The following is a 13,513-nucleotide window of genomic DNA, read 5'->3' as shown; positions in this document are numbered from 1 at the left end:
AACACATTCACAGAGTCACATGATCTCCACACCTTAAATATTCATCTTGCAGACAAGTAAAACTCAAGACATGGTGTGTTTTAATATTAAGTATGAAAAGTGACCAAACATTTTAAGGTCATGTAGCATAATTTATCTTATAGGATCAAATAACAGCTTGACAAATACACTCATTCAACAACAGTTTCAGACCACCTTCAGTTATTTGACATGAGCTGATTCAGACTCTTCTGTATTGATATTAATTATCTACTGATAAAATGTAGAGAAGGCCTTGTGTCTGGACGGATGTCAGACTCACAGCTGTCAAAAACTGAATTGTAAAATGTGCGCTTGAAATTTCATGATGTGGGAACTTTCATTTGAGGAAACTTCTCCTTGAGTTTGGCCTGAGTTCTCCTTTCTAAGCTGGCTTTCCTGGCCTTCTCTCGAAGACGTTTCTCTATGCGCAGCCTGCAAGACAGAAAAGTGTTTAGATTTTTAGTAAGAGCAGGAATTTTGTATCATGGGGTTAAACTCTTGATCTACTATAACATATTTTACACTATATAAAAAGGGGCACAATATTTCCTGTGTGCCATATCTTACCTGGTGTGTGGTTGGACAAACTTGGGTGTATAGAACCTCTTTCGCCTGTACCTTTTATTCATGTACCAAGGAATAGCATACTCTTTGAATCGATACCTGAGGTAAAGAAAACAAGTGTACATGAGAGAAGCTGGTACCACAATCAGACCACCTGCTAAAGTCTAAAATCTACAATCATACTTCAGAAATCGAGACCAGGTTTGAATACTAATATATTTTTGTGACTATAAATCTGACATGGATCAAGTATTTTTTGGATTCATTTAAACAAGACAGTACACCTGAATTGAATAGATTTCCTTCATAAAACATGTGCGAAGCTGACTTTTTTTCCCACTATTTTCAATCAGCATTGTTTACATCCATGCATGTGGATCCTCATGCATGAGATAAACAAAACAGGGAACCACACATAGAAAAACAGCTCCATAGCGCTACTTGAGGTTAAAAACTCCACAGGGGACCTTTAAAATGTTAATTCAGGGTGCTGCGACTCTGCCCTCACCAGTAGACGTATCCAAATATGTTCCTCCTCCAGGCTCCTGGTCTGGATCTCTCCTGTCCTGTCTGCAGCTGACGCAGTGCAGTCTCTCTCTCCTTCACCACCGTCTCCAGTCTGATCATTGACCGATCAACCTGGGAGAAAGAAGACAGCAAGATTTAACTTAGCCAGAGCTCCTACTTTAACACAAACAACACCCACAATAGTGCAAAAATTGAGATATGTCACTTGAGCATTATACCAACCTTCCTTATTCTTTCTGGACTCGGCATCTGAACCCTTTGCCTTCTTGCTTCCTGCTCAAGTGTGCGCAGCATATTCTTTTCTTTCAACAGCACATACCTGAGACAGAATGAGAGCGTTACACACAGCTGATAAATGTTTATTCACTGCGAAGCACCAGTGTAATCTCAACAGTGCTTACCAGAGTTTGTGTAAATCTTCATTGCTCTTTGTTCTCAGTTGTTTGGCAGTCCATGGTGCAGCTAAAAATTATGACAAATCAAAAAAGTGTGAAATGCTGCCTTGATGGGTCCATTTGCCCTACCATGGTGCTACAATACTTCAGTGTTTTACCTGACTTCACGTTGGTCTCTCCCCAGTTCTCAGGGAGGTCAAAGAACTCTTCCAGCCCTCTTCTGCTGATGCTTGTGTGCAGGCCTCGACACTGACTCACAGAGATGGTGGGACTGTACCAAGACAGGGCAACAAGTGGAGACTTTGCCCTGGTGGGTGCAAAATAAAATTCAAAATGAGACTTAAACGAATAACCCCATTAAATTACAATTTGCATGCCATTTCCTTCCTGATTCCATGTCTTAGTTTAAATACAGTAAATACAACCTTATACACAATGGAGACCACCTTGTGACAGAAAACACAATTTAAACCGAAGACTTTTTCATAGTATAAAACTATAGGCCCATGACTCTCTAATCCAATGTCAATGGGTTAACTCAACAAATGTCTGGTGTCACACATTTAAGACACGATGCTGCTATTTTATTCACAGATAATGACTCCTTTACACAATCTAACACAAGCCGTTAATGAGGAGCCGAGCCAGTGTTAGCTACGAACACGCTAACTTTAACATGGCTTAAATATCATGTTTTACACACTGCAACAGCTTCTTACCTGTAAAGATGAGACTGGTATTTGGTCAAATTAGCAGTACAGTGCTGAGTATTTATCGCTGAAGATACCCTAAAGACATTTTGAAACTGCTTGCAAAGAGTCAAAACGCGTCCTGCGGATGAGGACGCCGCCATCTTTGCCGTAGTCCTTCCCACATTACCCATCATGCATTTTTCTACACCAAATATATATTTGTTATTGTTTGACTTTTTCGAATTATTAATATATATTTATGTTACGACTTTATATACTGTTCCTACACAATAATACAACTAAACAAAAATAAAAAATAAACCTATCTTCCCTCATTAAAAATGGCGGTTTCCGCTTCACTCTGTCATCAACGAATCAGTGAACGTGTTGTTGAGCCGTCGTCCCACAGCAGCGATGGTGGGGATGAGTGTTCTCAGGTCTGCGGCTGCCTTTGCAGCCAGACTGAGTCCTCTGAAATCTGGAAATAATGCGGCAAATCTACTCTCTCGAACAATCCCACGGACAGATAAAGGTAAGAGACACCCTGGTCATTTAAAGAGTGAGAAGTTTGACCTTAAAGGTGGCCGTCTCTTCTTATGACCTTGCGCCGGGGTTTGTTAGCTTGCTAACATTAGCTAGCTGGTAACGTTTGTCCTGATGTCAACAAAAATTTAAAAAGTAAGTTAGTGCTTTAGTAGTTACAGGTTACTGCTCTCTAGTCTTTGTCAGCTAATTACATTTTCAAACTGCCCTTCCTTTCATAGCAAATGGTATTTGGTAGTCGGCGTAATAGTTGTTTTATAGCGTTGGAATAACAATTTATCAAGTCATATATATATATATATACATATATACAGTGCTTAACAAATTTATTAGACCAGCACTCAGTGTAAGGTGTTTGCCACCGCTGCCCTAAATTAAGAGTATTGCTGATTACCAAAATATTTTATGTTTCTGTAATGGTTAATCCACCAGTATGTGCAAGCCAAGCTCTTTAATCAAAACGATATCTTTAATGCTAAAATATAATTATTGTTGTTATCCATGAATTCTCAAATTTACTGTTTTACAAAAAAGCAGAATAAAATAGTAAAGCACATTATTATTTTTTGATTGAGATGCCAAATTACAATTATTTACTTGCATTCCTGAACAGAAAAATGTGTTTTGTGGTTGCAAGAATGCAAGCTGTTATCAGGGCCAAAGGAGGTCATACAAAATATTAAGATTTTTGGGTAATATATGTGAATAAGGACTATTTAGTTGTTCCAGTTTGTTATTTGCCTAATGAATAAAAATACAAGTTTTTGACAGATTTCTAAAATATGTGTTTTCTCATTTTTATGACAGGTGGTCTAATAAATTTGTTAAGCACTGTGTATATATATATATATAATACATAGACTTGATAATACATAATACATAGACTTGATAAAAATATATTTATCCGTAGTAAATATGATAAGAAATTGATATCAAGTTTAGCTTCTCGTAATGGTGATTTTGTTCGTATTGACCTACCCCGATTTATTGAAGACACATTTCAGGATGATCATCAGTTATATGGACATAATAAGGCACCGACTGTTCAGTTAACTCAGATACTAGCTTAATAAGTTCAGAACATTGATCTCAACCTTTACAATCAAGAAACATTGATATTATCAATGACACTTGATATTATCACAAGAACCAAAACCCCAGTCTGTCTAGTCTTATATCATGATTTTTGATACTATGTCAATAAAGCACCCAACTTTAACTCGCTCACCACAGTATCCCTTGCCTTGTTTTGCAGTGGCCGTTCGTTGGGGTCACGGAAAGAAAATGTTTGTCTTCAAACCCTCTGACTACTATGACAGGAGATTTCTGCGCTTATTGGTGAGTACTGTGGCACCATCTAATTTGTTGCCTAAATTCATGACAAATTAAGGGGTTGTCCAATCCCAGATTTGGGAGCTGCAGTTAGTAGATAATAAGATCGATGCCGGCAGCAGTCAGTCTTCATAAACCGCTGTGTGTTCTTAGCCAAGACAGCTGCTCACTCTTTTGAAGGTATTCTTTAAGGTATTTGCACTACAGTTCAAACTGTTGAAATTTACTTTTCGGATCCACATAATTAATAACGTTTACTTTATCGCTCTTATTTGCAAAGCATGTTTGTGCACGCTCATGTTTATATTTCACAAATAAAGATGCAGTAATCCAGAAGGATTTACATTTAGTTCAGCAATAGATTCATCTTAAACACTTGGATTACTAACATTACGTGGATTAAAAGCCATGTGTAAAATGTCAACTACTTTTGCATAAAAACAAATTTTCCTGACATGCTGGCTTGGTTAGACCTCCAGTCTTGATCACCCCTCATGCAGAACAACATTTATTATATTATTATAGTGTTTCATTTTGTCTTCTAATTTTTTCTCAGCAATATTATATCCTGCTGACCGGCATTCCTATGGCTGTCATTGTCACAAGTGTGAATGTCTTCGTCGGTAAGTAAGCATATGCATATCATCTTCAAGTTTTTAGCTTTATTAGGACCATTCGGTGATATTTGACCATTTAAAGATGTGATTTAATGAGTAAATCAAAAGAAATCGCATATTACTTTGCGTTAAACTTGAGTGTGGTTGTGTTGTGAAGGTGAGGCAGAGCTGGCTGAAATTCCTGAGGACTACGAACCTGAGCACTGGGAGTACTACAAGGTATGTAGCTAGCATCTTATCTCATTTGTTTTTTTATGTCACTGATCTGAACTCTGGTTCAGGGAAGGATGGGGCTCAAGCATGCATTACATTTGGAATTGGGCATCACAGTATGTGTATACCATAATTGTCTTAGCCATCACAAAGCCTTTGCTGAGTGCCAACCTTTAAAACATCTGTTTTCCTCTTGTGAATGTTTTATGTGCATTGTATCTGCCATATTCAGACCACCGAGTTCTGTAATTATAGATATTTCAGAGAGGAGCCTATGTATAGTTCTCCTTTCATTCAGGTGGTAATATTTTTGAAAAATGTAAAAGAATAAAAGCTTATGTAGTCTTAGTAATTGTTCATTTGCAGTTTTTAAAAATACTTCTGTCTTGTGTGTCTTTTTACCTGTCATTGCAGCACCCCATCACCAGGTGGATTGCACGGACCTTCTATGATTCCCCTGTGAAGGACTATGAAAAGATGATGGCTGCAATCCAAATAGAGAAAGAAAAGGCAGACATGAGGTGAGTGTTAGCACACCAGTCCTGTCATGTGTGGCCACAAAGCAGTTGTGATACAGTGGCATGAAGACATTTCTAACTTCCTTAAACTTCACCAGCGACAGAAATAAACGGTCTCTGAAATTAATTTTTGGCATCTCTGTGGCGTTGTTGTCTAAATGGATGTCATTGTAACAAGTGTCCAGTTGCACTGAAGCATCCAGCGATGTGACAGTTTGGTCCCAACACAACAGGTGTCATGTTGCTGAAAGGATTGTTGTTTGTCAGCAGATCCTTTGCAAATCTACTTTGCACTTAACTGGAGGTGTTGAGGAGGAAATTTTTATCTGTGGCAGTTAGAGGAGCTGCCATTTGTTCAGTCATAAAACTGCGATTTTAGTATTCCAACAATAATTCTGAATTTATCTTGCCAAACTGAAATGGATTGTTTGTTACACACCAAACGTACATTTTTATGCTTATTAGGACTGAATATAAATATATGATGAGACTGTCTTTAGTCAAAGGCACCATTAAAGTAAAGAGTTTCACACAGATGGGCATGACATGTTACACCATGTAGAACTTGGAAAAGGAGGGTCAGCCTCTCGATGCATCACCTTGGGAAAATTCAGCTCTCCACAACTCCCACCAAGGTGAAAAATCAGTCTCACAGAAATCAGCAACTGGCTTCTGTTCCTTTTCATTCAGCCAGTAATCTGCAGTAATCTATAATTTCTGCATGGAGCTTGTATAGAGAATTACAGTTAAATGAACCCCCCATATCCTGTCTAATGACACCTGAACACAAAGCAGATTGAGTCCCATAATTATGGGCACCAGTGTCGTACACAACACAGTCGTGCTTTTAGATTCCTGACAGGTTTCTGTGTGAGACTCTGTCTAGTTTAATCACAAAGGGATGTTAATGAGATTCAGTGTACAAGCAAAAAGGACGGTTTCTGAAGAAGACATGTCACAATTTTTCCTTTGTGCTGTCTTTGTGAAAAGTGAGCAAAGGGTTTTGTAGAACTATTCTGGGATTCACAACTTGGTCTTGTTTTCCACTTCTGAAGCGTGACTTCATTAATTCACTGCCTGTTTGTCGTCAACAGACTGACGCAGCTGGAGGTGCGTCGACAGATGAGGCAGAAGGGAGACGGCCCGTGGTTCCAGGTGGACTCCCTCAACAAGGAGCTCATTGACTACAGCCACAAGTCATCACCTGACAATTAATCCAGACGTGTCTGCCATCAGTACATCATGCCGATCAATCTCACTGTTTGTACATTTTTTCCCTTCTTGCCTAAATAAAGTATCTATATGGACTCTGATATTATGTCCTCCATTGTATTTATTGGTGTGGTGCTGTAAAAATGTTTTTACAGCAAGAAGGTCCTCTCCCTGGATCTGTGTGGGTTTCCTCTGGGTGCGTCCGTGTCGTCTCACAGTCCGACGATATGCAGAATGGGTGAATTGGAGAATTCACCCTGTAGCTATGAATGCATAATGTCTATCTAAATGTGTCAGCCCTGTGATAGGCTGGCGACCGGTCCGCCTCTCACAGTATGTGCAGGGATACTCTCCACCCCTGCCACCCTGCAAAGGATAACCAGGTGCAGATAATGGACGGGTCCAATTGCTTTCCTAGAACAGAAACAACAATTAGAGTTTTAAATGGATCAGCTTGTCGTACACATGTATACACTTTTCAGTGCATACACAGTCACGTACAATGCATAGACATATGCATATGCACATGGATAAAGTCTGTTTTATTTGTTCTGCTGTTTTTTTCGATCCTGAATCTGATATATCCATTTGTTTGTAAGAGCCTAACAGGGATGGGGGCTGCATTTATAAAGCACTTTTATTCAAAGTGCTTTTACGAACTCAAATAGAGCATTTAGCTTCAGCTAGGTGCCCTAGATACATTACTTGTCTTGCATTTCTTGTTCCTGTGTAACACTGTTCATCTGTACACAAACAAATGTGCAACACTTTGAGATGTATCCTTCTACTACCAGTATCAAGTGGTTCCCTCTTAAGGAACAGATCACACTTGTTTACTCTCATCCACAGGGCAGCTGTGGAAAAGGAGCACGTCAACAAGGACACACTGCATGTGCAACCTTTTTTTTTTTTTCTTAGCTGATACAGTTGCAGTGGCAAATCAATTGCTTCATTTGATAGTTTTTGCAACTAACGAGAGCGTCCACCTGGTGGCAGAGCGGTGCAGACAGGATGATTGTTGTCTGATGGACAAAGGGCCTCTTATTAAATGTGGTTGTAGAAATCACATATTGGATACGAGACACGAGGAGATGCAAAAAGCTACTGAGAAATAATTATTTTTTGGTTATTTGAACAACAAGAGCTCCTGCAGATGAACAGAGTGATGGCGTCTTTTATTGGGCTTGTAGGAGCCTGCAATCAGCAGCTGTTAAAAATCAAAGTGCGCCTCAGAATCACGCTTTTCCTGAGTCCCGGAGGGGGAAACATGCTGTAGTAAGTGTGGGTGGCTTTATGAATCATGCTCAGAGGTGGGAGGGGCCCTTCTGGTAAAATATCCCCGTGTGCAGCAGAGAGCGTCACCACAGTCAACAGCAGCAATGTAATTTGTGCGCAGGTCAAAGAAAAACCTCCCAAAAGAACAACAGTAGCCTTCATGGCCTTATAGCTCAGCCGCCTGTGTAGCAGCACAGAGCCTCCACCCCTCTTGTCATTTTATTTTTATGGTTTTTCAGCGTCACATCCCGCTGGCCGGAGGAATGTAGAGACGGAGCGCTTTAAAAATAGCATCCTCTCCTCTTGACAGCGCTGCTCCGGTGGCTTCACTGTGGTGCGAGAAGCAGGAATGCGAAGATGGCTGCAGACCTCGGAGAGCTGCTGGTCCCATTCATGCCCACCATCAGAGTGCCCAGGACAGGAGACAGGGTTTTCAAGAGCGAGTGCGCCTTTTCCTTCGACTCTCCCGTAAGTGTCTCTCACACACACCGGGACATGAGCGCGTTGTTTGGGGCGGGGGATGAGCGTCGCAGGCGGGCTGACTTGTCTGATTTGGCTCGGCCGAACAAGACACACGTGAATCTGCTGTAATGTGTGTGTGTGTCTCCCTTGAACTTGGAAATAAATAATTAAATGTTGTTTACATCTGAGGAGAGAGGGATGGAGGGGTTTCCCTTTGTGCAGGGAGAGGTAGACCAGGTCCCGTTCAGGCCACATTACCGCTTCAAGCAGGCACACAAGAAGCTGCCACACCTGCCCCGAGCTTTGAATTTATTTGAAAAGCTGTAGCAGCCCTGTCAGGTTGTAGCTGCGTGTGTGTGTGTGTGTGTGTGTGTGTGAAACAGCTGCTGTGTGTCTGTGTCGCTTGGTAGTGAGTTTACAGCCACCTTATGGTGTGTTTGTAATTTATAATTTGTCTAAAAATGGACTTGAAGTGTGTCAGTGGTGTTTACTTGTAATATCCCCATCATTACATTCTCACAACAGTGAACTTATAGTGTCTTTAATTGTGTTTTTTAGCCTTTGGTAGCCTGTAACAATCCATTTATGGTGCGATGTGCAGTTAAAATTCAGTACTGTGACAAGCAGAACTTCATGTTGTCCACGGTAGTGTTGTAACACTCATATATATATTGACTTAAAGAATGTTTATATACTCGATAGTGAGTCTGTGGCCTGTTTTCATGTCATTGTGTCACTAGAGAGTTTGGGTTTTGTTCATAGAAAATGACCCATATGTTGACTCATGTTTTCATATATTTCGTCCTTTTCTGTTTCTTCTGTGACCAAGGCAGTAGTGATAGAGTGTCAAAACGCTGAATATTTTGATTTATTTACATTTTTAAACCCTTTTAAATGTCAGAATCCACAGTTTCTAACGCAGAGTTCAATGTTTCCTGTGCTTGTAAAGACTCAAGACAGATAGAAATTAACTTAACACATTCAAACATACAACAAAAAACCCTACTTTGTCGACAGAAACCGTTTTTAAAGGTGACTCAGCTGTCTGGAGTTCATCATGTTGGCCCGAGGACTGGTTTATTTTTATCCTTGCACTGTTGAAGCTCATATGTCACTCTGGGCCACTTAAAGGTTTATCACGGGGGTTTATAATGCCTACACTGATTGCAGATTTCGGTTTTGAAGGAGTATTCTGGATGTATTTTGTGTCTGACAGTCCACCTGTGAAAGTGTTCTTTAAATGTGCATCACTGGTCACATGCAGATCTTTTGAACGCCACAGAATGATCGAACCTTTGTATCCTGTAACAAACTGTTTTAGATACAGTAAGACAGCTTGAAATGAGTGTGGGCCTCAGTCCACAGGCACTCACCAGCAAATTGGAGCAAAACCTGCAGGTCCTCAGTGCCCCAAAAGCAAAGAGGAACTATTTTGTCAATGAAATGTATTTCTGTGTGGCTGTATGTAACATGATGCACATATTCTTTAGTTGAAACAGCAGCAGAGTTGATCTGTCACATTGCTTGTATGAAACTAAATATCTGAGATTTCTATTTCAGAGAAAATAATGTGTAAAAGGTGGCTGTGATCTTGTGGATCAACAGTAAAAAACAAGCTTTTCAGCAGCAGACATCTTCTTGATAAATATTAGGGTTTTTTTTCCTGTGCAAGAGTGCTGGAACAGATTTTTGGCTGTTTTACAAGACTGACAAGAAAGACTGTTTTGGCAAGAGGGTCTTTTTGAAAATGTGCTTGCAGAATCATTGGCACACATCTCTTACTTGCATTTCCACTGCGTATGTTGTGTTACATTTCTTCTAACCAGCGCCAGGTGGTGTGGAACAAAGTGCAGTGCATCACAATACATTTCTGGAGACTGAAAACTGTTGTTTCTGTCATGACAGTCACAAACATTTGCCGATTTTCACTGTGAAATATTTATAAAGCTAAATGCTTCCTTTCTTCTTTGTTCGATTAGAAAAGGCATAGCAAGAAGGAATACTTGTGTGAGGATATACAGTATATAATACACTGAATGTAGTTTCTCAGAAATTAGGAAAAATAAAGAAAGAAGATACAAATACTAGGAACTAGAATAAGGTACGATATTCTTCTGTGTGATGTTCACTTTTCAAGGTTGCGTTGATGGTGCTTCCCCTCGTGCTGCTGTTCACTGTTACTGTTTGTTTTGGTCTGCAGGAGTCGGAGGGAGGCCTGTATGTGTGCATGAACACATTCCTGGGCTTTGGACGAGAACATGTGGAGAGACATTATCGCAAAACAGGACAGAGTGTTTACATGCACCTCAAACGACACGTCAAAGAGGTGAGTTTTACACTTCCCCTGTATTTCTATTGGGTTCTGACCTTTGATGGCATCAAGTAATAGCAGTTAATGTAGAATTAGAGGCAGTAGAATGAGAATAATAATCTTTGTTTACATAGTGCTTCTGTAAACAATCACATTTATACATGTATAATAATAATAATACACAAAAGACAATGAGAGAGACATTAAAATTATATCATGTTAATCAAGAAAAGTCAATCACATCTCAAATTATATTACAAATTATATTAAAACAATATCTATTTTAGCATGTTAAAATTTATTTCATTCATACTTGACATAGTTATGCACAAAATATTAATACACTTTGTGAGTCTGCAAGTTGGAACTGAAACACTTTACTATAACCTCCTATTTAACATTCATAAGTAGTATATAAACATTTAATAAATGGTTTATAACACACTATAACACAGTTATATGTAGATATAAGTGTTTATTAATGTATTTATCGACTATAACTCCTCCTGTTGCCACCTATTAGTTGAGGCTGCTTCATAAACAGATAATGAATGACAATATTGTAAAATACAGTTGTTATAATATACAAATATGTCTTCATAGGAGAAGTTAGAATTGTTGACATTATTAAACACTTACAAAAGTCCTTATATCTCCTTATAATGACATTACAGTGTCTTATATGTTTGGATCAGGCGCATAAATGATAAATAGGGGGAATGAAAGTAAAGTGTTACCCATTCCACAATTAAAGAACCACGTGTCTGATGTGTGTATTTCAGTTGGTAGTTATCGATTAATGCTGTGAGGATTACAGGTTAAATGCTGCAGAAGTATTTTTGTTTATAGGCAAGCATACAATTCAATATATTTATAGAGCATAAAGTTTCCAATAATAAATTAATCCTAAATGAGTATTTACTGGGGTTTAAATACAGCATTTCTTCTAAGATAATTCTTATTTTCCCCACAATTAGTACCAATTTACATAGTTCTTTCCTAGAAATGTCCTTAGAAATTATCAAGTATATATTCTGAAAATACAGACCCATAAAATAAAGTGTTAAAGTTACTGAAAAGTTACTCCTGCAATTCAAAATAATAGCGTTAAACAGAATATGTTTATATTAGTACATGGAGGAACATCTTACAGTATATTGCAATCAAAAACAACAACCCTGAAACAAACACTTTCAAAGATGTTACATCTTTGTGGAGACGGAGCCAGAGCGCTTTGATTCAACTCTATGGTAACTTTTTAAGTTTGTGGTGGTTTTGCATTGGATTGCGTTATATTGTAAGGCGTCTTTTAAAAGTTGATGGTGAACAACAAAGGCCTTAGCTGCTGCCGTGTTTTCTCACTGGCTCTAATTGCCCTCAGATAAGCTCTGCTTTGTAAAGAGCTGCTATTTCCATGCCTGGATCTGGCCAGAAACAGCTGCTCACATTCTGCAGGCTCCTGTGTCTGCTGCTTCCCGCCCCCCATGAGTGCACTTGGTCTCGAGTGTGTCAGCATTCTCTGTCTTTCTGTCTGTCTGCCGCCGTGTCCTCCTCCCTGCCGAGTGAACGGGAAGCAGTCACCTGAACCTGATGGGATTAACAGGAAACCAGTCGGTGGCGCTGGGTTGTTTTGCTGCCAGCTAATCATTTGGCAGATTCACGTTTTAGTGGATTCACTGACAAAGTAGTTTCTGTTTAATCCATGGTTGAAAATGTTAATCTATCAGTTTGTTAAATATTAATTTATTTTAGTTTTCTACCCCTCTGGACAGTGTGTAGTGGGGAAAAAAGAGAAAGGTGATAGATGCACTCTACAGGCAAAGACAGGCCCAAACACATGACGTACTGTAAATTATATCTGTCCAAGTCTACAAATCAAACTGTCCAACTGAAGCGGTTCAATTTATCATTCTTTAATTTTGACCCTGCTGTGGAAGGGGTTTTTCCCCTTGTCCTGTAACCTGACCTGGCAACTGGAACATCCAGCATCTATTTCTAACAAAACGACAACCATCTGGGCCTTCTGTCACAGCAAAGCATAACAGCCTTTTCCAGCGTTTTACAAAGACAATAGACAACAGAGCTGTTGGAAGATGTTTTTATTGTGATGAGGGTTCTTTGATCCGATTTAATCCCTTCCTTCCTGTTTTCCACAGAAAGCCACAGGAGCTGCAGGAGGCGCCATCCCCAGACGGAGAAATGGAAAAGTGTTTCTAGGTAGGTTAGGTTTGCCTGTCGGTTTGAGGCAGTGGAGGGAGAAGTACTCAGATACTTTACATAAGTAAAAGTATCAATTCCATTATGTAAAAATGCTCCATTACAAGTCCTGCATTCTAAAAGTTACTTAACTGAAACACAGAAGTAAATCAATAAATATATATTTTAAAGTATCAAAAGTAAAAGTACTCCTTATGCAGAAATGACCCCTGTGGCTGATATATTATTGAGATACATTATTAGATTGTTAACACTGATGCATCAATGTGTAAGTAGCGTTGTAATGTTGTAGCTGGATAGTTTAGCCCTGTAGTTCCCAACTTCTGAAGGGTTACGAGATAAATGTGAAGGAGCGTGAAATGATTAATGGAGCACAAAAGAAGAAAAAAACAAAGTTCTGCTACTCAAGTCTGTACTCATTTTTTGGACTTCAATCTAATCTTTGCTTTTTGGGGCGAAATATTGGAGAGTTTTACCTCTTCGGGGCATGAAAAGTTATTTAAATGAAACCATCTGAAAAGTTAAGAGGGGAAATGTCTCTGTTGGCCCCAAGTAGACGATGTTTTCACAAGGCAGAAAGGTTGCTTGGGAACCATTGATTTAATCTGTAAGA

General features: G+C 39.2%; 3 protein-coding genes across 3 annotated transcripts in view; 2 read left to right on the top strand and 1 right to left on the bottom strand.

Annotated features, from left to right (window-relative positions):
* Positions 1–81: 81 nt before the first annotated feature.
* mrpl47 (mitochondrial ribosomal protein L47) lies at positions 82–2,366 on the bottom strand. Its single transcript, XM_070909325.1, has 7 exons — positions 2,228–2,366; positions 1,667–1,815; positions 1,515–1,575; positions 1,336–1,432; positions 1,094–1,224; positions 589–684; positions 82–453 (listed from the first exon to the last, which is right to left on the bottom strand). The coding sequence occupies exons 1-7, from the start codon at positions 2,359–2,361 to the stop codon at positions 342–344; spliced, it is 780 nt and encodes a 259-aa protein (XP_070765426.1). The 5' UTR covers positions 2,362–2,366; the 3' UTR covers positions 82–341.
* Positions 2,367–2,602: 236 nt separating this feature from the next.
* On the top strand, positions 2,603–6,736 carry ndufb5 (NADH:ubiquinone oxidoreductase subunit B5). Its single transcript, XM_070909126.1, has 6 exons — positions 2,603–2,732; positions 3,999–4,081; positions 4,632–4,698; positions 4,850–4,911; positions 5,320–5,426; positions 6,518–6,736. The coding sequence occupies exons 1-6, from the start codon at positions 2,615–2,617 to the stop codon at positions 6,636–6,638; spliced, it is 558 nt and encodes a 185-aa protein (XP_070765227.1). The 5' UTR covers positions 2,603–2,614; the 3' UTR covers positions 6,639–6,736.
* Positions 6,737–8,267: 1,531 nt separating this feature from the next.
* The window catches only part of usp13 (ubiquitin specific peptidase 13), a 28,188-nt gene continuing 22,942 nt past the window's right edge, over positions 8,268–13,513 (top strand). Inside the window, exons 1-3 of the mRNA XM_070908790.1 lie at positions 8,268–8,378; positions 10,573–10,698; positions 12,840–12,900. Of these exons, the coding sequence (XP_070764891.1) occupies positions 8,268–8,378; positions 10,573–10,698; positions 12,840–12,900 (298 nt within the window). The remainder of the gene's footprint in view (positions 8,379–10,572; positions 10,699–12,839; positions 12,901–13,513) is intronic.

This window comes from Enoplosus armatus, chromosome 7, assembly GCF_043641665.1.
Source record: "Enoplosus armatus isolate fEnoArm2 chromosome 7, fEnoArm2.hap1, whole genome shotgun sequence".
In the NCBI taxonomy this organism is placed as follows: Eukaryota; Metazoa; Chordata; class Actinopteri; order Centrarchiformes; family Enoplosidae; genus Enoplosus; species Enoplosus armatus.
The sequence above is the reverse complement of the archived record's forward strand: the minus strand, read 5'-3'. Positions and strand labels throughout refer to the sequence as shown.

Bases quoted from the DNA above. Each gene is read 5' to 3' on its own strand.
- mrpl47 (XM_070909325.1), bottom strand. From the start codon at position 2,361: ATGGCGGCGTCCTCATCCGCAGGACGCGTTTTGACTCTTTGCAAGCAG. The intron at 1,816-2,227 runs GTAAGAAGCTGT...TGCACCCACCAG, and splicing joins TACCAGTCTCATCTTTACAG to GGCAAAGTCTCCACTTGTTG. The intron at 454-588 runs GTAAGATATGGC...TCTGTCTTGCAG, and splicing joins TTTGTCCAACCACACACCAG to GCTGCGCATAGAGAAACGTC.
- ndufb5 (XM_070909126.1), top strand. From the start codon at position 2,615: ATGGTGGGGATGAGTGTTCTCAGGTCTGCGGCTGCCTTTGCAGCCAGA. The intron at 4,082-4,631 runs GTGAGTACTGTG...ATTTTTTCTCAG, and splicing joins GGAGATTTCTGCGCTTATTG to CAATATTATATCCTGCTGAC. The intron at 5,427-6,517 runs GTGAGTGTTAGC...TGTCGTCAACAG, and splicing joins AAAGAAAAGGCAGACATGAG to ACTGACGCAGCTGGAGGTGC.